Source organism: Aspergillus fumigatus, chromosome 7 (genome assembly GCF_000002655.1).
Source record: "Aspergillus fumigatus Af293 chromosome 7, whole genome shotgun sequence".
NCBI classification, from domain to species: Eukaryota; Fungi; Ascomycota; class Eurotiomycetes; order Eurotiales; family Aspergillaceae; genus Aspergillus; species Aspergillus fumigatus.
Window position 1 is genome coordinate 790,849 of NC_007200.1, and position 19,140 is coordinate 809,988.

Genomic DNA, 19,140 nt, shown 5'->3' on the forward strand with positions numbered 1-19,140 from the left:
AGTACCACAGAGAAAATATTTTTTCCGCTCTCTGTCAAAACAAAAAAAGGAAAAGATGCCTACAACGGTTACTCATTTTAGATACCCTTGCCGCAGTCCTTTACTTCCCACCCCCCCCTCTCTCTCGGTCTTGCTTTATTTTCTTTTGATTCTCCAGAGTAATACTTCAAAAGGAGTTACTTGGTCTAGACTTCAAGTCTCCGTCACATCGACACTATATCTCCATATTCTCTTATCTCCACCCAAAAAATCTTTTCTTTCATATCGCAAATGGGCCTGGCGGCGCCTCGCAAGTAAATCTTCATAATAATGTCGCTGCGATAAGCCACTGACTAAAAATATGCAGGAAAACCAAAATCTCGCATGATCCCAACAATACCTCTTGGTCACGATCAACGGATGGTTTTGGACATAGGATTCTCAAAGCCCAGGGCTGGACTCCCGGTGACTTCCTCGGTGCCCGAAATGCCACTCACTCTGATCTATTCACTACGGCTAGCGCATCACATATAAGAGTTGTCTTGAAGGATGACACATTAGGCCTGGGAGCTCGGCCAAAGAGGGATCTTTTGGATGGACCCACTGGCCTGGACGCATTCAAAGGATTACTCGGCCGGCTCAATGGTAAATCTGATACACAACTTGAAGCGGAGCAACAAAAGCGGGATGATGCTAAATTGGCTCGATATGCTGCAACGAAGTGGCAGACTGTCAGATTTATAAGTGGCGGACTTCTTGTGCAGGAGAAGGATAATGCTACGGCTTCCCCGGCTTCTCAGGATCTTCGCGTTGACTTCCCGCGGGAAACATCTTCCAACGAACATGAAAATGGCATGTTTAAGACTGAACCCATGGATAGCTACTCACATCAGGAAGGCTGTGCCACAGCCAGGGAGGAGGAGGGCAAGAAGAAAAAGAAGAAGAACAAGAAGGGAAAGGAGATGGACATGAGTCCCAGGAAATCCCGCGAAAAAAAACAAGAGAAGATACAGAAGAAAAGGAAAATTGGTGACTGTGACAGACTCGACACGGAAACAGCGGACAGAACCTCTACAAAAGTCCTTGTAGCGGTCGCAAACGATAAAGGTACATCTCTGCTAGCCTCGAACGGTCCATCAACATCGAGGGAACGCCAACCTATGGGAAGACGGATCTTTCGAAGCCGCCATATTGAACAAAAGAAGAGAGCCCTTATGGATGATAAATCTCTCAATGAGGTATTAGAAATTCTTTTCCTTGTTAAACAAAGGCTAACTGGCACAGATATTCATGATCAAAACATAATAATAGAATAGATATTCACCGGTTTGCCCCATGTCAAACTACCTAGACCGCGGTGCTCGGATCATGTATACATCCTAAAAGATTACTGTCTTGTATTCCCCATAGTAACTTACAGATTGCGAATCAGCAATGATCTGATGGGCTGATGACCTTACATAATGGGCTTGCGTCCAGTCCTGGGTGCAATGTTCAGTTAACTACCATCATGTGCCTTCTAGATCGGTTCTTTACTTGATGTCGCGACGGGCCAAGCCGAGGCTATGCCAGGTATTGATTTCCTAGACATTTTGAGAGATTCAGACGTATGATGAGAGCCCGATGCCTCGGAAGACTTATTCGCAATTCAGTTCGCTGAAAGAAAGGTAAGTGCGCTATTCAAGCAGGATAGAGGAGGCAAAGATGGTATTATTAATGCTTAACGTTCGAAATTTGAAACCAGTCTGACTGTCGGGTTGATACCTGGTAGATTAGATTCAGAGACAGCCATTCTTGATCCCCACTTTTCCCCGACTCAGTGGTCTCTACGGAGTATACATGGAGTACCTCTATTGGTTGGCAGGTACCAGAGGTACGGAACATAACCTTACTCCGTACGCTCTCAACTTCCAACTCCTCAAGGTACTATCAGCAAAGTACCAGATCAATATGAACATATAAACACAGAGTACACCCGCTCCATAGTCAATACACCTGCCGGCAAACGTCATAATACTCATACGGGATTCCACTGCGCACGGCGACCTGGTTAGATCGAAGTTCCAAATCATCTGCCACTCTGTAGAGTGATCGATTCTTTTATCATCTTAGAAAAGAAATCGACAGTGCATTTACCGAAGTGAAATACAAATCGATACCAGCTATCCGGCTCAGCTAGGACTTGAGGTTAGGTGGCAGAATTACCCTTGCTGAAGATACCCGCCATCGAGCCGGTCAGTCTACTTCAGAGTAGATTCCTGCCTATCTTTTGTGGGTTGTTTCGACTTCTTCTTGATCGATAATGTCAGGCCAAGAAAATCTACAAGCAGGAAGCTTGCAGCAGCAGCCTGAGTCAGCGATTCAGTCCTCATCTTCGGGAAAAGTCAGTTTGAGCCCGAAGACCCAAATGGAGCAGAATACCTCGTGTGTGAATCATGTGCAAAGTGGTAGTAAATACCGGGACTTTGTAGCGAACAACACCGATTTATCGGATGCGGATTTCGATTCTCCGGTAAAACGGATTGACAACCTAGCGATACTATCCTCTCACGATAAGTCTCAGCCAGGGGTAAGCTGTTCAGAGCCGCGAAGGCATGCAGCCAGGAGTCGGTAAGTCATGGTTTCTGAATCCCCTTTTCTCTTCTGCAGTTGTGTGCGCAGGTTTCGGTGTATATGTAGAACCGAGAGTTTCTGAAAATGATAGCTGACAACGTCCAGGGGCATTCGTTGGGCTCCCTTGAATATCGGTATTGAACGACGCATGCAGACGTTCGTGGTCTTATGCCACACTTTGACAATCGCGATATTCCTCACAGTGTTCTTCTTCGCTTGTGCCCTACCTGTCTTCTGGCCACTGTTACTACCCTACCTAGTTTACATTTCACTTTTTTCATCATCTGCAACGTCTGGAACGTTAAGTGGGCGTAGCAATTTCATGCGTTCGCTCTCAATATGGTCACTTTATGCCTCCTATTTTCCTGCTTGCTTGCATCGCTCTGAAGCGCTACTTCCAACACGCAAATATATATTCGGCTACCACCCCCATGGCATAATTTCTCACGGTGCATTTGCTGCATTTGCTACTGAAGCACTCGGATTTTCGAGGTTGTTTCCGGGAATTACAAACACTTTACTTACCCTTGATTCGAATTTTCGAATTCCGTTCTACAGAGAATATGCTCTTGCCATGGGACTCGCCAGTGTTTCCCGGGAGTCCTGTGAAAACCTGCTATCTAAAGGTGGTGCTGATGGGGAAGGCATGGGCCGCGCGATTACAATTGTCATTGGTGGGGCTCGTGAGTCCCTGCATGCTTTACCTCACTCTCTGCGCCTTGTTTTAAAATGCCGCAAAGGATTCATAAGGCTAGCAATTCGCACCGGTGCTGATCTTGTGCCAGTACTTGCTTTCGGCGAAAACGATCTCTATGAGCAGGTGCGATCAGATCAGCATCCCATTATACACAAGCTTCAAATGCTCATTAAGCGTACGATGGGGTTCACAGTTCCGCTCTTTCATGCTCGTGGGGTTTTCAATTATGACGTGGGACTGATGCCTTATCGACGTCCGTTGAATATTGTCGTTGGCAGACCTATACAAGTCGTTCAACAGCGTGACAGAGACAAGATTGACGAAACGTACATTGATGACCTTCATGCCAAGTATATACAAGAACTTCGACGCTTGTGGGAGCAATACAAAGATGTCTTTGCGAAGGACCGAATCTCTGAAATTGAGATAGTTGCGTGAAACGGCCTCGCTTTCGCTTTCATCTTTTGATGCACTCCTCCTGTAATTGAACAAGGGACAAATAATTCGGCAAGAAAAATGAGAGAGCTTCCCGGCAAGCCTGAATGATATTCCACCGCTGATCAAATCATCAATCACAAGCGGGCATCCTCGAGGTGATCCTCAGGAAGGGGCCTGTGAGGTCATACGGGTTGAGACCATCGATCGATTACCTTCGACCTAATGACTTGACACTTCAGGCCAGGAATCAGCTTTAGAGGTTTTGAGAACATGTCGTGATATTATGTATGCCTACGAACTTCGTCTGGGATAACACTTGGACAATGCATGCTTCCTATCAATTTAGGAATCCCTCATAGTGACATTGTTCCTGCTCGCAATCCGGGTGTCTCCATCGCCGCAAGTAATTCCAATTCCAAAGTAAGGTGGGCGGTGCTCTGAAAGTCCAGAAATGCTAGATCAAAATCTTTAGAAATTCTCTACCTATGTTCTGGTTCACAGACAATCCTCATGCTAAGATGCCTGGTTGCCTCTGATGAACGGGTGTTTGAACAGCAGCCAATAATCATATGCCAGGACTGATCTCCACATTCTACCATCATGTTCTTTATTTCTCCATACACTATGTATGCTCTTTAGTTACAATTCAGCTTTTAAATTAAATAGGAGGTTTGACTACTGTCTTAACTTGCAAAGCGAAGCTACATTAGTTTATTCAATTTAAACATGGCTATCTCAACAAGTCGGGTTCAAGGGGAAAAAAAAATCATGCATGGGTATCTAAATATGCAGCGAAATCATGACTACACTCTCCAGCAGATGGTAGCCTCCTGATTCCATCAAGACCACCTTTGAAATACCAAGGGCATAAGGCAAGACTGGCAGCTCACACCCGTAGTCATGACCACAAACAAAATAGGAGGAAAGGACTCAGTATGAAGGTAACTCGGAATGATCGGGGGGAAATTGCGGATACAGGGAGATATGGAATTTGGGCTGAGGCAAGGGGTACCAGTTGGGACAGAAGGACGACTTAGGACTTGAGCCACTGAATCTCATCCATTCACATGACAGTTGTCCCATCTTCTGAAATTGTGCTAGCAGTGTTTAACGCAGGGATACCTGCCGCCGGTTCAAGCGCTCGTTGCTTTTCATCAGCAACACGAACACTTCCGCGAGATCCCTTCACTAAATGACCGCTCTCCACTCTATCCTGTATCATTTCATCGAGTATGCGCGAGACTTCGTCCATGCTCTTTCCATCCGGTTCTTTCTCATCAGATTCGGGCGACGAAAAGGAACCGGCCGCACGATCATATGATGGCATAAGACCTCCATTACTATTCAAAGACGCACGCTTGCTTTTGGGGCCCGCAGCGCCTGGGTCTGTTGTGACATGTGCGAGATCCCAGTGTCGTGCAGCAGACCGAAGTGCCGCAAGCATCCGATCCTTATCATCCAGCTGCAAGCGGAGTTCGTTGATTTCCATATCTTTCTCACGGAGCAGAGCCCTGAAGTCTGGCTCTTCTGAGGGAGCATTTACTGACTTCACACCCATAGTTATCCGAGAGTGACTTGAGCGTCGGGCTTGCAATAGGCGTCTCTCCAGCGTTGAGATATATCGATTTTTATCGTTAAGATCAGCTTGTAGAGCAGCTATCTGTCTCTGAGCGCTTGCTCTTCCGTCTGCAAACTCCCCCATAATTTCATCCTCTTCGTGTTCAAGAGGTGCATTTCGATACGGCAAATTCACAGACAATTCAGTGCTGTTGGTCGACAATAAGGAAACAGGCCGTACCGATGAAAATCCGCATGCACTTAATGTTGACTGACTCACAGACGACCGCAGAGACCGGGAGATGGAGCCAGTAGTAGACATCCTAGAAAGCCGCCCGAAGGCCGCTATACCGTTATGACTATTGACTCCAGTTGATTTAGAGCAGAGGATCAGACGATTGAGATGTTCAATACGTTCCTTCAGCGCTGTTCGAGCCAGTTGCATTTCAAGCATTTGCTCCTCGTGGCGCACTTTTGCCTCTTTCTCCAATTGTTGCTCTTCCAGTTTTAACTCTTTCTCAGCTTGATCCCTTGCTTGACTTTCAAGCTGGCTGCGTAGTGTTTGAATCTCCATGCGGTAGCGCTCCAGAAGAACTCGGCTGCCCGCATCGACCCCGCCACTGCCAAAGGCTTCCTCTGCCCTCTTAGCGTGACTGACGATGCTGTTCTTGGCACGGGCGGCGAATTTCAGCGTATTTAGAGTCTCAGTTGAAAGAGAACCCGTTGTTGCTGAGCTGCCAGACCCATCAATCTGGATTGTACAGAGGATGCTGACAAGAGAGTTCCCCGAGAGAGCCGGTTGTAGCAGTCGTGTAAGCTTGCTGTCGCGATACGGTAGATGTCTGCCCTCGCGATCAGCTGAGGTTCCGCCCTTATCTTTGTTCTCCGAGAGCTTTGCGATGATCGTGCCTAATGTGAGCAAGCTTTTATTTATATGAGCACCTTCTGTCCGACGCTCTTTATCCTCTGCAGCGCGCTCAGACCCAGCTAAATCGATTAAGCTAAGGGTCGACACCCTGACTCCACCTGGGGCCATACCAGAGCGCCGTTCTTGGGATGGTTTGCTCGTTGGTGCTCGTTCTCTGCTCTCCACAACAATCTGGACGACCGCATGACTTCTTGAACTACGAGCATTAAACTGCGTGCTGCCCGTTCTCCGTGCAAGATCGCCTCTGGCAATTACACGTAGGAGTTGGGTAGGGCTCTGCACAATCTCTTCCTTTAACGGAGTTGCATACACACCTCGTTTGCTGTCTTCGCGGAGTTTGATCTCCTCCTGCTGAGAATTCCCAAGCCCAGTAGAGCCCGACGCCGACAGGAGGTCATGAATCTTTTCGTTGTAGATCTCCAGATAGCTGACGCGAAGCAGAAATTCCCGGTGAGGTGTCTCTCTGATGAAAGAGAAGATATCCGTTATTGCTAATGGTATCACACCGGGAGAAGTCGCAGTCCCTTGCATAGAGAAGGTTTTACCAGTCCCGGTCATGCCATAAGCAAAGACTGTTCCGTGATATCCTTCCATGACCCTTCTTACAAGGCGCTTGGCCGCGGCGTCGTAGACTTTGGCATTGTGCTCGTGCGGCGGGAAGACATTGTCTGTTGTAGAAGTAGATTGATCAATCAGCCATGCGAATCGTTAGAAAGGTCTTTGTCTGGGTGCACACCATATAAATAGTCTACTCCGCCTTCCTTTCCTTTATAGGAAATGAGGCCGCGACGACCGTCAACAACCCAATCGCTGTCAGAAGCCGAACTATCTGTCCCGGTCAGATTGGGACGTACACGGACGCTGACGATCACGTTTCCTTTCGCTTGCTTGGTTCTCGAATTTGACTTGGCGATCCCTGTAGCATCATCCGGATCTTCACATGTGGTCGCACTTGTTGAGTACGATCCTTGGGCTGACGAGCTTCTGCTCTGTGTAGGGGAGGCTTCTTGTTCTCGTGAGTCTAAGGAAGCGCCATTTCTGCTGTCCCCATTCCCGTTCAAAAGGGAAGGGGGTCTTGAACTTCGATAACTGCTGGTAGTCCCTGAACTTAACCTCGAACCACTCTTGACTCTCGCGCTACCAAGCGGAATATTATTGGATCCCGAGATTGTGGAAGCCACAGAGGAACGGCCATTGACCTTTGGAGGCTGGGGAAAGGCCGCGATGCTTATCGTCCTCCGAAGCGACTTTTCAGGACTGGCCGGGCTCCGACCTCCCGACGCAGACCTCAGGCTGCCTTGGGTAGAGATTGAACTTGATAATGGGGACCTGTTAAAATTTGATCTCGGGCTGGAGGGCGTGCGCAATTTGGAAGTTGACTGTAATGGAGATGACGCCCTCTGTATGTCGGTTGATAGGGGCAAGCTCTTTCTGACTTTCGGTGCTGGCAGTGGCGGCAGAGTACCAGCCGGGGGACTCGCGGCCGGTCGGGACAGTTCTGGTATGGTGGACATAGAGCGCTTATATATTTCGAGATCTTTTGTGTTTGTTCGTTGCCTTGTCGTGATAAATGGACCAACTTCAGAAGGAGCTCAGATTAGAAATGGCATGGTCATGGGGGGAAATGAAGGTGCGCGAGCTTGCGACGCCGATATGCAGGCGTGACGAAACCAGGCTATCAAATGAGCTGGCAAAAGTCAGATAGGAGATCGGGTAGATATATGAAGCATCATCATGGCGACACAACAGGGAGGGCCGGTTTATGTTCCAGATGAATTGATCGGAAATGCGAACATGCATTTTTAAACTAGCTCAAAGCAAGACAAGCCCCGCTGGTACCGACACTGTTCATAGAAGGCCATGTCGGAGGAACAGAGAAGAAATGGATAGATAGAAGGAGAAATATAGGCTCGATAGGATACAAAATCAAGCCAGAGTACTTACAGTAATATGACGACTGTCTCCTATTAGCGAACCAAGGCCTGTAAGCCACCTCGAGTACTTGAGAGGATACAGGATCTGGACCTTGCTGGGGCACTCAATAACGGGTGAATCTGAAGCCTTTAAGCAGCCAGAACCAAACAATGGGGCCCATAGGACGCTTCGATGTTGTTATGTTTTCAATCGACACACTCTAAGCAACTACTCGGAGCGTTTCTGGGTATTATTGATGAAGACAGATGAGAAACGATCACGTATAAGATCGATGAGCGAGCACGAGAGAATATACAGGCAGAGACGACGACTAAGATGAATAGCACTGTGAATAAAGCCAGGTGTTGGACTGAAGATGGTCAGGGCCGTACGTCCTCCATCCTTTTAGCTCGATTTTGTTAGTCGCGTCTAGTCTGGTAGATACGGATGGAGTAAAGGGAGAGCGGGATTGAATCTCCCCTTCCATATTTTCTAAGGCGGGACAGGGAGAAGTCAGGTTTCCCAACTCCTAAGTACCTATCAACGACATGAGTTAGTCAAAGTTGTGTTTAGCTTAAAGGAAATGAATTACAAGTGGTATTGAGCGCTAATCTACAATGATGCTACAATGGTTATACTTCTGCTCTATGGACTAGCACGCAATACATAAATTATCCTGCTTATAATACTATCGGTATTATTACAGAAGGTGATTATTGTGCTTGAAGAATTTCATTGAGATGTCCAAGACTTGAAGTTGCTCTCAACATGCGCGAGTGCTTCACAATGATACTGTTATAGACAACCTATTCAATGGTCGTTACAGTACAGTGTCAGCATATTGAATCGATCCATAACAATCACGATGTAAACACATCAAAATATGGTACTTGAAATTGAGGGGTACCTCGGGTGGATATGTGCTTACTCTGTAGGTTATTAAGTTTACCTTAGTTAGGTTAAGGTACGGTACCTGATAAGCAACTCCGGTCGATGGGCTGTACTGGTCCGCCAGGGGTAAATGTAGGTACGACACATTTTTCGTACCCAGGGACATTTCTAGGACCAAGTCTAGTTACTAAGGAACCTACCCACCTTACCTTAAAAGTAGGTTCTCTTCTGGGCAGGCACCTATACTAAGATATAACCAGTTAGCTTAATTTATTGCATAGAAGTAACCTCCCAAGGGTCGAAACTAAGGTACCTTACAGTACGATGACCTAGGTACCTGGGGAAAAGATCATTGAGATACGCATTTTTTCTACTATGTCCTAATTTCCGTGTCATTTTTTCAGGCTCAAATATGGCTGATAGTGTGTCTAGTGCTACAGAGTACTTATGTAATGAGCGTATGGACAGCTTGAGTATCTGATACCTGCGTTAGCCCTACGAGCACAAGCACCATACACATAAATACTTGGAGACATAAACAAAAGCACAAATTACGGTAAAAATCAATGCCTACATCCAATGCTAACTTTCCAGGCTAAGATTGCATGACCTAATACCTCATTTCACGACGCAAGGCCTCTACACACGGCCCTTACGCTCTTAAACTGATATCGTCAGTTACCGATTCGACGCAATATACGGAGTAGGTGACTAACACTAAAAGTGACATATTGACCCGCATATAGAAAGTTACAAAGTTCATTTGGTTCGTTCTTGTAGCCAGTCTACTCTCGGGGCCTTGAAAAGAAATAGTCAATACCATTGGCTCCATACCATTCAGAAACGTCCATACTCTCCGACCGAAGGGTTGAAAAGCCAGATGCAATATTACCTCTACACCCTTGAATACAACACCACAAGGTCTCGGAGACAAACAATCCGTGTTAATGGATCGCTTACCCGTCTGGAAATTGGGAGAAATGTATCACCTCCAAAGTATCCACAAGGAGTCAAATACCTGTTTCTAGTATATCGTATCAAGTCAATGCGTACTGACTGCTACTTGAGTCTGCTAGGACTTGGACTGACAACGATACGACCAGAACATCAAGCCGATTGGAGTGTCATCAGGGATAAGAGAAAGGTAGGGCGTACTCTGAACCTAGCGCACTTCAAGGACGGCGAGTGTCTCTCATCATCCTGGAGTACTTCAACAGCCACAGGGATGTCTCGAAGGTGAGCTCCGATGCGACATCAAGTTAAACGTATTTGAGATTCATCGTGCACAAGGTAGGTCAATCCTTTTATTGAAAGACTGTAGCGGCTCAACCGTCTTTAACTGTCAAAAGGTCTTTCAAGGAGGCAGAATCCATAATCTATTGGGCTCTGGCAGTGTGGTGATGTTCTCTCAAACCCAATCGCATCAAAACCCGAGGAGGAGGGGGGGGGGGGGGGTGTACCATTGAATGAAAGATAAAGGTTGCCAAGATGTAAACATGACTCTGGAATGGGATGATGAGAGGCGGGCTCGATGCCAATTCGGAATTGAGCATCAGATATAGAGTCCACTATTATTAACGCCTAACTGCCATGAAATCTAGCTGTCGAGCGGCACTCTTGAATGGACCGTCGTCCACGTCGCCACCGCGCCTTGAGAGATCGTCACCCATTTTCTTAGTCCCACCTGATTTACGAGGAAGATCCTCCTTAGCTGTCGGCCTTGGTTCAGTCGACCACCAGCCATGCTGTAGTATTTGATAAGCCGTGCTCCGCTTCCTTGGATCCAACGTGCACATCGACATAAGTAAATCTGCACCCGCTGGACCTGCCGTGGGAAACTGCCGTAAGAAGAAATCACGACCCTGTAGTGGAACAGTGCTTTGCCTATCCGAGGGGATATAATTGGGCAACGTACTGACTCCCGGCCAATTCTCTTCGGAAGGCGTGCCGAATGCTTCACATATTTTCGATATTTGATCAATGTCCGAATTTCCGGCAACAAATGGGACTCTCAGGAGGAGTTCAGCAAATACCATCCCCATGGACCATACATCAACAGCCCCAGAGTACTGCCGGGCACCATAAAGCAGTTCGGGCGGGCGATACCAACGAGTTATGACCTGATGTGTCATATTTAAATAAGGATCTGCAAATGATCTAGCCAAGCCGAAATCGGCCAGCTTGACCTCACCATCACTGGCAATGAGGAGGTTGTTGGGTTTGATGTCTCGATGTAGCACAAAGTTTTCGTGGCAGAACCAAACACCTCTAGCAAGCATTCCCATCCAAGCCTTGACATCTGCAACACCGTAGTGAATGTTTTCGTCCTTAATGAGCATCTCCAGATCACCACGTGGTAAATATTCCAAAACCAGATTGAGATTCTGGTCTTTAGAAGAGAATACATCGTGCAGAGCTATTATATTGGGATGCGATAATTCTTGTAGATATTTCACTTCGCGAATGGCATCCATAGGAAGACCGTCCTTGTACTCAGTATTGACTTTGATTTTCTTGATCGCCACAAATGACGAGGGGTCGTTGCGAAGATGCCCGAGATAAACCACGGCATAGGTACCCTCACCGAGCTTCTTGTCTATGTATTATATGTTAATGAAAAGCCGAAAAAGCAAATGGGAAGAGGATCGAAAAATTGGCACCGTACCCTTAACATACTTGTGCTGAATGTCCTCGTTTAAGAGCTCTGTGAGTTCACGGTCAATATCTGATTGTAATGTAGGTGCATATCCCTCTTCATTGACTGATTTTCCGGTAGAAGCAGCCTGCAATTTGATTGCTGCACTTGAAGATGACGCAGTGGCTGACGGTGACTGGGAAATTGAAGGTGAAAGTGCCATCGCTTGAATCTCTTCTGGTTTGGTCAGGTAGTCTTCACATACAAAATGTGAAGAGAGACGGCTTCGAACCTAGAAATCAGGACTCTGAACGCAATACAGAGCCTATAAATTAAAAGCCGAGATTTTTCCATGAGAAAATCGTTTGACCAAATCCTCTAAAAGATACACTGATAAAAGATATGGAGTCCTAAGATGCCATATGATAGTTGTGAATTCGGACTATTGTTGATCCCGACGATCACTGTACAAGTCGGGGAGATCCCTAAATTCCTAGATGCCAAGAGAATCAGCAAAGAAAAAGTTATATCTGAGGGCAGCGTCCTTTTTCAAACCCTTCCAAAACAGTTATCAGCAATAAGTTGTCTCCATCTGTGCCAGTATAGACTTTTAATGTCTTGAGCTCGCCTATCATGAAGCTGTGCAGTTCAAATCTCGGCACATTGTCTTCGAGACTTATCAGACCATTTAGTCTCACCATCCAATGCACTCGTTGTTTCCACAAGAATGCTGCCGCGCCCTCTGTTCCTTCCCCAACGCCATTCGTTCCGGATGTCCAAACCTTTCTTACCTTGATCGGTCGTGATATGAAAAAGCACGCCAGCAAACTGTCTTCTTGGGACAAGCTTTTCACCCTCAACTCCACCGAACTCCGTGAAGTCGGCATCGAGCCTGCGCGCCAGCGACGATATTTACTTCGCAAACGAGAAAAGTTTAGGCAGGGCATTTACGGTCCTGGTGGTGATTTGGAGCATGTCGTCGATGGGGCCGCCCAATTGCGAGTAGTCGCAGTGCCTGTGCCGGGCAACCAAACAACCGGAGGTGAGCGAGAGTCGGGCCCTCAGGATTCCTCGGCCAACTTGTCGCCCGGTATGAAACGAATGATTGTAAATCTCCCGCCAGATGCTACCAGTTATGAGCATGATCCCTCCAGACCCCTCAAGAAGTATGCGCATATGAAAATACACCGTGGCTCTTTGATTAGGGGACCGTTCCTGCAACCAATCAAGGGAACAAACGGCAGCGCCGCTCTGATCAAGGTCCAGGAAGGTATGTGGGAGGATAGGCTGGGACACAAAGTGGACGGTGGTGAGCGGAGACGCGCTGAGGTCCGCGCCAAAAAGAGGAGCGAGGAACGGAGGAAGGGCACTGCATAAGCTATCTTCTATTCTGCGTTGAGTCTGCGATGTCTCAGACGCAATTTACATATGTGTATATTACTCTCACCATCATGCCCTGTATTATTCCAGTTTCAATTACAATGCTGTGCCCTACGGCCGGTTTCTTTTCTACTATAGGGCTTTATGATGTGTAAGGCAGGGCCGGGGGCATGATTTTGATTTAAGTGAATCATCGATCTTAGCGCCTTGTAAAAAACATTATCTATTCCTCATAATATGCTAAGGTATGAAATCAATACAGTATAGAACTAGAACTTCAAAGTTGAACATCTAGAAATTAAATGCTGTACAAGGTCTGGAAACGCGAACTGCCAACAAGACGGCAGAATACCCAGAAGTGATGACTAAATTACCTTCCATGCAAGTCTATCAAGAAGAGGCATGATCGAGTGATCACGATCAGGCTTTGGTAGCGGACTCGCGCTTTTCAAACTCCACAAAAGATCGGCCAAGCGGTTTGGAGAACAGAGACTGGTAGTATTAGTAAGAAGGATTGGAAGTTAGATTGGACAAGGATAACTCACAGAGTAGTCTGTGTCGGGGATGCCATCGACACCTGGCAAATTACGGAATCTGAATAACCGCACAAGTACAGCAGTGATTGTGCCAAGCTGAAGATATGCAAATTGCTCGCCAATGCACCTATGCCGTCCAGCGCCAAACGGGAGGTACGGGCTATTGGTGCCCTTGCTAACTAACCCGTAGCCATAATCAACTTTCTCGTCGTCCTCAGCGCTAGCTGCAATGTTCTCATCCCAACGGTGAGGGTTCCATTCGAGTGGATTTGGGAAGTGCTCCTCAGACCTGGCAGTGACGCCTGGAGAAGAGAGAACATTATGAGATGTAGGGATCACATATGAAGTACCATCCACAGCCATGGGATTCTTCACTGCTCGAATGATCGAGTGAATCGGTGCATGCAAGCGTAGAGTCTCCTTGATGACCTTCGCGTGCAAATCCAACTTCTGCAGATTGTCATACGTGAGTGGAGGCAAGTCAGATCCGAGAACACGAATTTGTTCCTGATATAGCTCTTCCATTATATCAGGCCGTGTCGCAAGGCGCAGAACAATCCAGGAAGCAGTAGAAGAGGAAGAATGTTGACCCGCCATCAACAAGGCAATCATCATATGAGCGATTTCCTCATCGGGAACCGGCGTGCCGTTCTTGTAAACGCAGGACATGAGGTTCCAGACCATGTCTTCAGAATCCTTCTTACTGCCAGCCTGACGACGTGCCTTAATAATTTCCATATAAGTTTCGGTCAATTTGCGCTGCGCAGCATCCCTTTTGCGGTTGTGGGGTAGGGGGGCCCAGGGTAACATGAAGTTGATAGGAGCGAAGCCCATGTCAAGGTTATGGTACAACTCTGCGAATGTGGAATCAAATTTGCTTCGAACTTCTTTTCCTTGAAGCGAGCGCGAAGCAGTGTAAATGGTGATTTCAGCGATTGTTTTGCATACATCGAAGACGCCCTTGTGTCCCTGGAACGCCGGAGAATTTTTGACAAAGCTCTCTACTTCATCCGTAATTAAGGGAACATAAGATCGGAGCGCATCAGAGGTGAGACCGTATTTGACGAACTAAGATTATTAGTCGCCGAAAGTGTTTCTGCCAAAGTCGCTTACCTTCTTCTGCTCCATAAGCTTAGCATTAGGGCAGTCATACACAACATGTCGACCAAAAACAGGCGTAGTGAGTGGAGAATACACCTCCTCAGCGCAAACATCTCGCAGCTTGCCGTTTAGGATGAAGTCATTGCCCTTCGTACCAAGATACACCGTTGTCTTTTTGCCAAGTAGAATGAATGTGAAGATATCGCCATACTGCCAAAAAGCAAATTTGGTTAGCTAGACACATAAATTTGGCAGCGACAATGCAAACCTTTGCGCGGCAGTCGAAAAAGAACTTGTACGGATCGATGCCATAACTGATGGTGCTACCAATGAAGGGGAACCAGTGGAAGACCACAGGAGGCTCGTGGGGATTTTTGAAGAGTAGCTGCTGCAGCACATTGATAATGACAGATACAGCGAGGATGGATAGTAGTCCTATTCCAACAAGCACCCATGTTGACTGCGTTGAGCAATGCTTGCAGATGCCGTCGAGAATGAACGCGATGAGACCCATCGCGCTGTAGCAGAATGTTCAAATCGATCAACCGAGTTACTGTCGCAGGGAATAAAGGTAGGCTGAGTGTCTCGCCTAGAGGCACCCTCCTAATCCTTGAAGAGAAACGGACGAGCTTTGGAAAGCCTCAAGAACGCACGAATCCGCGATCAAACAGAGAGTACAGGAATTGGGGAGGATGAAATGAGGATGGGAAGAAAAAGGATAGGCATCTACTCGTTGGCTTGTTTTTTCCCGGGCAAATATCCAGTCACCGCCCATGGATCTCTTCTTATTCACACACACTATCTATGCAAGAGTTGTTAAACCCCTGGACTAACTGACCCTAGTTGCGCTAGACTAATCCGATTTGGCAAAGCAGCCTATGGTAAGGTTCCTTAAATAATCACGCCACTTCAACGGAGCCGGGTGTCTACAATGTAAAACATTGATATCTCATGGTTGGATGCTACTTAGTACCGTTGTATCGCCAAGGATCCAAGCAAACTGGAAGACACAAAAAAGACGTGAAAATTATGACTACACGTATTCTACAATCAGCTTTAGTTCAGCTTTGCTGGGATAGACGAGAATGCAACGCTATTGCCTGGCGGTCGCAGGTAATCTACTAATTTCAATCAGTCAGAGAATAGGCAGGGCTCATGATGCTGTACAGCGTTGTTGTGCAGTCTCCTTTTGTTCAGGGTAGCATCAACTGACAGGACTGGTACAACTTGGATAAGCATATTAATTCTGGTCATTGTGTGGCGCTTTTGATATCATATTCTCGTACTTGAGGATTAAAGGGCTCACCGTCAGGCGGGCTGAACTTGATGATCATTCCTTTGCAACATCCCAACGTTAACAATGCTGTGATTTAGATACGAAAAAGATGACCACCGGTCACTTATAATGACTTGTTTGGTCTTCCTCAAACAACACCGGGTCACCGCGCTCTCCAAGATTGACAAAGTCTTTGGGAGCGCAATTCTCATCTGGCGGGGCCACACTTTGCTGGATAGTATGCGCTGGCTGGTTGTGCATGCGCTTGCCGGCATTATTCCTGTGGAAGACCTTCACAGGAGCACCAGGTCCTTCGTTGTGTTCGCTGAAATGAGCATCATTGATACTGCTGAGCAATGTCCGCTCACGCTCGACTTTGCGTTTTGAGAAGTCGAGTTTACCCAGCGCACCCGTCAGCCCCTCTGTGCTGTCGAAAACGCTCATGTGTTTCCCGGTAAGCCAAGGATGTTGCAGACATTCATCCACCGTGATTCTCTTTTCAACATCAACTGTAAGCATCCTGTCTATCAGGTCCAAAGCTGGGTCGCCCACAGAATCCCAATACGGTGATGGATAATCAAATCGGCCCATTTTGATCTGCTGTGCCAATGTGAAGGGGTTTTCACGCGTGTAAAGCTCATCTGAGAAAGGCGGAAACCCGCAAAGGCATATGTATAGAACGACTCCCAGTGACCAGATGTCCACAGCCTTGGTGTATCTTCGACGACGGGACTCCTGTAAGATCTCTGGAGCGACATCTAAGGAAAATCAGAACTGACGAATCCCGAACTGGCCAGGTGGTCAACTTACAACTTGGTGTCCCACATCTGTGAATAAAAGGATCAGCCAAGGCAAAAGGAAAAAAGCGATCTGAAGAAAGAGAGGCAGCACATACAGGGTTGTGGTGAATGAATCTTCGCCGATGATCTTGGCAAGGCCAAAGTCACCAAGTTTCACAGTCAGCTTCTTGTCTGCCACAAGTATATTCTCGGGTTTAATATCTCGATGAACTATGCCACGATCATGCTGTGTTTGAATCAGTTCAAGTCTTCTTTTCCGCTGGGACTGGTAGCGTAGATTGCAATCCAATGAACAAGGATCTTACCAGGTATTTCAGACCCTCAAAGAGCTGAACAAAGATGTGGCGGGTTTCTTCTTCGGAAAACTTCTGTCTGCTGACAATCAGATTAAAGAGCTCGCCCTCAGGTGCAAGCTCGAGAACGAGATAAACGCCATCAGCTTCGTCGAAGGTATCCTTTAAGCACAGAAGATTCGGGTGATTGACCCCCATTAAGAGACCAATTTCTTGCTGCAAGGACTCGTTTTGAGACTTCTGAGAATCTCCAGGACGCCTCTCAAACACTTTAACGGCATATTGAGTGCCAGTCGCCCGTTCTACGCATAAGTAAACGGTTGCAAAATGACCTTTTCCGAGCTGCTGAAGCACCCGATACTGCTGGCGGAAACCGTTCGTGTCTCTCGTCCGGGGGTATCTAAAAACGAATCGCGCTTCATCCAGGATGGTGATTTCATCTCCATCTTCAAGCTCGCGATACTTGTTCCGCCCGATAATGGCATCATTTACGAAGGTGCCATTGCTGGACAGATCTTCCACAATTGCGACAGAATCGCCGTTCTTGTTCTCGCTGAATATTAGAAAATGCCGATTGGATATTGTGGGAATATTGATAACAAGGTCTGGATGCCGTTAGAAATTTTCAGGAAAGGAGCAGTCCCCGACTGTAAACACCCACCGCACTCTGGATGACGACCGACCAAATAACCCCCAGGAGGTCGATTGGATCTTTGTCTGCTGATTGGACTCTTGGCTTGAGAGTTCTGGGATTCTTTGCTCGGCTGAGTCTTTAAGTCGCCATTCTTGCGAGCATCGCAGCTATGGCGCTTTTTCAACACAAGTGCATCTCGGACTTTGTCATCAAGAGGAATTAGATAACCCCAAACTCCCTCTGCTGCTTCATCCTCGACTTCATCGGCGAATGCCCTTGGTGGATAAACGAATTGTGAAAGAGCTTGAGTATCACCAGGAGGAGATGAACACGCCTTGAGTTGTTCGACAGTCGATAGAGCTTGGCTAGGACTGTCCGGTGGAGTAGCAGTGACTTCATTTCGAACATCCGTAGCAGTCGAATCTAGTTCAGTCAATGGGGTGGGCAAGTAGGTTTGGTTAACCGGGGTCGCTTGCGACTGCTTCTTAGATGTAATTCTCTGGGAGCGCCGAGGCTTCTTTAGATCTTGTGAATCATTATCTGTGCTGACCTAGCAGCACTCACTATTAGCATTGAACAAATGAGAAAGGAGGGTGCAACAAGAAGATACATACCCTGCCACGTTTGAGAGAACTCTGTTCGTTTTGAGGTGCCATTTTTGATCGATTTGCATGCCTTGACAGTCCTCAGATTGATTCTAATACCGGCAGCTTGGGAGTCTTCGAAGACAAAGGATAAACGGATCCAGCTTTTGACCGACCGCGTACCAAGGCGATGTACGGGTACAGTGTCACGCAGGCGTAGATTCTATCTCATTTCTGCATGTCCGATGATTGGCACCAGGAAATTTTCAGACAATGCTCTGGTAACTCCTTGGGTCAAGGTCGAGGGTGGAAGGTGAGGATCACGGGTCGGAGAGAGCAGTTAACTTGAGCGGTCAAGTCAAGACCCGGAGACTCGTCTTAACACCAGAGAACCTCTTAGAGGCGGCAATAGTACCTTGATACGCTAGGCTAAACGCAATTCAAGAAGAGTACCTCACGTATCTACTCCGGAGAAATATTCTAGTAGCTATTGATTTGTACCCCTCTAGTAGAAAGAATGGCACTTTTGTACCTTGGTACGTACTTGGTACCCTTACCTGGGAATACGTGAACGCGACCCACTAGATATAAGGTACCTTAACAGAATTCATATTCTGTAAATAGGTGGCTCACGGAGGAGGCGCCCTTTGCACCTTAGGTTCTCGAAACTCAGGGGGTATGGAGTACTCCGTAGATACGTTTACAGTTGCGCAGCGTGTGCCTCACTACATGCCTAATAGAAATACTCCGAGACCGTAGCAAATCATGAATTTATGCTAGATCCTCTGTTTCTTTGATCTGTGAACAGACCACTTTCTAAATTCCTGTTCATCGGATTATACGAGGCTAAAAATGGGCCTTTGAGAATCAAATCAATTTCCTTT

The 19,140-nt window shown here is 47.0% G+C and overlaps 7 protein-coding genes across 7 annotated transcripts; 3 read left to right on the forward strand and 4 right to left on the reverse strand.

Annotated features, from left to right (window-relative positions):
- The first annotated feature begins 73 nt into the window (after window positions 1–73).
- On the forward strand, window positions 74–1,642 carry pxr1 (telomerase inhibitor/ribosome biogenesis protein PXR1). Its single transcript, XM_744046.2, has 3 exons — window positions 74–293; window positions 347–1,217; window positions 1,264–1,642. The coding sequence occupies exons 1-3, from the start codon at window positions 271–273 to the stop codon at window positions 1,282–1,284; spliced, it is 915 nt and encodes a 304-aa protein (XP_749139.1). The 5' UTR covers window positions 74–270; the 3' UTR covers window positions 1,285–1,642.
- A 1,272-nt stretch (window positions 1,643–2,914) lies between these two features.
- Window positions 2,915–3,792, forward strand: AFUA_7G03700 (uncharacterized protein; the record flags this gene model as incomplete). Its single annotated transcript, XM_077805168.1, has 3 exons — window positions 2,915–3,275; window positions 3,378–3,723; window positions 3,783–3,792. 3 exons carry the CDS (start codon window positions 2,915–2,917, stop codon window positions 3,790–3,792), a joined length of 717 nt encoding a protein of 238 aa, XP_077661297.1.
- Window positions 3,793–4,157: 365 nt separating this feature from the next.
- On the reverse strand, window positions 4,158–8,718 carry AFUA_7G03710 (putative kinesin family protein (KipA)). Its single transcript, XM_744044.2, has 3 exons — window positions 8,157–8,718; window positions 6,949–7,791; window positions 4,158–6,880 (listed from the first exon to the last, which is right to left on the reverse strand). The coding sequence occupies exons 2-3, from the start codon at window positions 7,724–7,726 to the stop codon at window positions 4,791–4,793; spliced, it is 2,868 nt and encodes a 955-aa protein (XP_749137.1). The 5' UTR covers window positions 7,727–7,791; window positions 8,157–8,718; the 3' UTR covers window positions 4,158–4,790.
- Window positions 8,719–10,460: 1,742 nt separating this feature from the next.
- Window positions 10,461–12,074, reverse strand: kin28 (TFIIH complex serine/threonine-protein kinase subunit KIN28). Its single transcript, XM_744043.2, has 3 exons — window positions 11,945–12,074; window positions 11,683–11,886; window positions 10,461–11,613 (listed from the first exon to the last, which is right to left on the reverse strand). The coding sequence occupies exons 2-3, from the start codon at window positions 11,873–11,875 to the stop codon at window positions 10,592–10,594; spliced, it is 1,215 nt and encodes a 404-aa protein (XP_749136.1). The 5' UTR covers window positions 11,876–11,886; window positions 11,945–12,074; the 3' UTR covers window positions 10,461–10,591.
- Window positions 12,075–12,285: 211 nt separating this feature from the next.
- On the forward strand, window positions 12,286–13,029 carry AFUA_7G03730 (mitochondrial 37S ribosomal protein mS41; the record flags this gene model as incomplete). The annotated part of the gene is made up of 1 exon (XM_744042.1): window positions 12,286–13,029. The coding sequence occupies one exon, from the start codon at window positions 12,286–12,288 to the stop codon at window positions 13,027–13,029; it is 744 nt and encodes a 247-aa protein (XP_749135.1).
- Window positions 13,030–13,452: 423 nt separating this feature from the next.
- On the reverse strand, window positions 13,453–15,465 carry cyp51B (cytochrome P450; the record flags this gene model as incomplete). The annotated part of the gene is made up of 4 exons (XM_744041.2): window positions 14,938–15,465; window positions 14,682–14,879; window positions 13,578–14,636; window positions 13,453–13,524 (listed from the first exon to the last, which is right to left on the reverse strand). The coding sequence occupies exons 1-4, from the start codon at window positions 15,181–15,183 to the stop codon at window positions 13,453–13,455; spliced, it is 1,575 nt and encodes a 524-aa protein (XP_749134.1). The 5' UTR covers window positions 15,184–15,465.
- A 123-nt stretch (window positions 15,466–15,588) lies between these two features.
- Window positions 15,589–18,737, reverse strand: AFUA_7G03750 (uncharacterized protein). The gene is made up of 6 exons (XM_077805169.1): window positions 18,287–18,737; window positions 17,700–18,222; window positions 17,051–17,643; window positions 16,841–16,971; window positions 16,756–16,772; window positions 15,589–16,703 (listed from the first exon to the last, which is right to left on the reverse strand). Exons 1-6 carry the CDS (start codon window positions 18,326–18,328, stop codon window positions 16,066–16,068), a joined length of 1,944 nt encoding a protein of 647 aa, XP_077661298.1. The 5' UTR covers window positions 18,329–18,737; the 3' UTR covers window positions 15,589–16,065.
- Window positions 18,738–19,140: the final 403 nt, after the last annotated feature.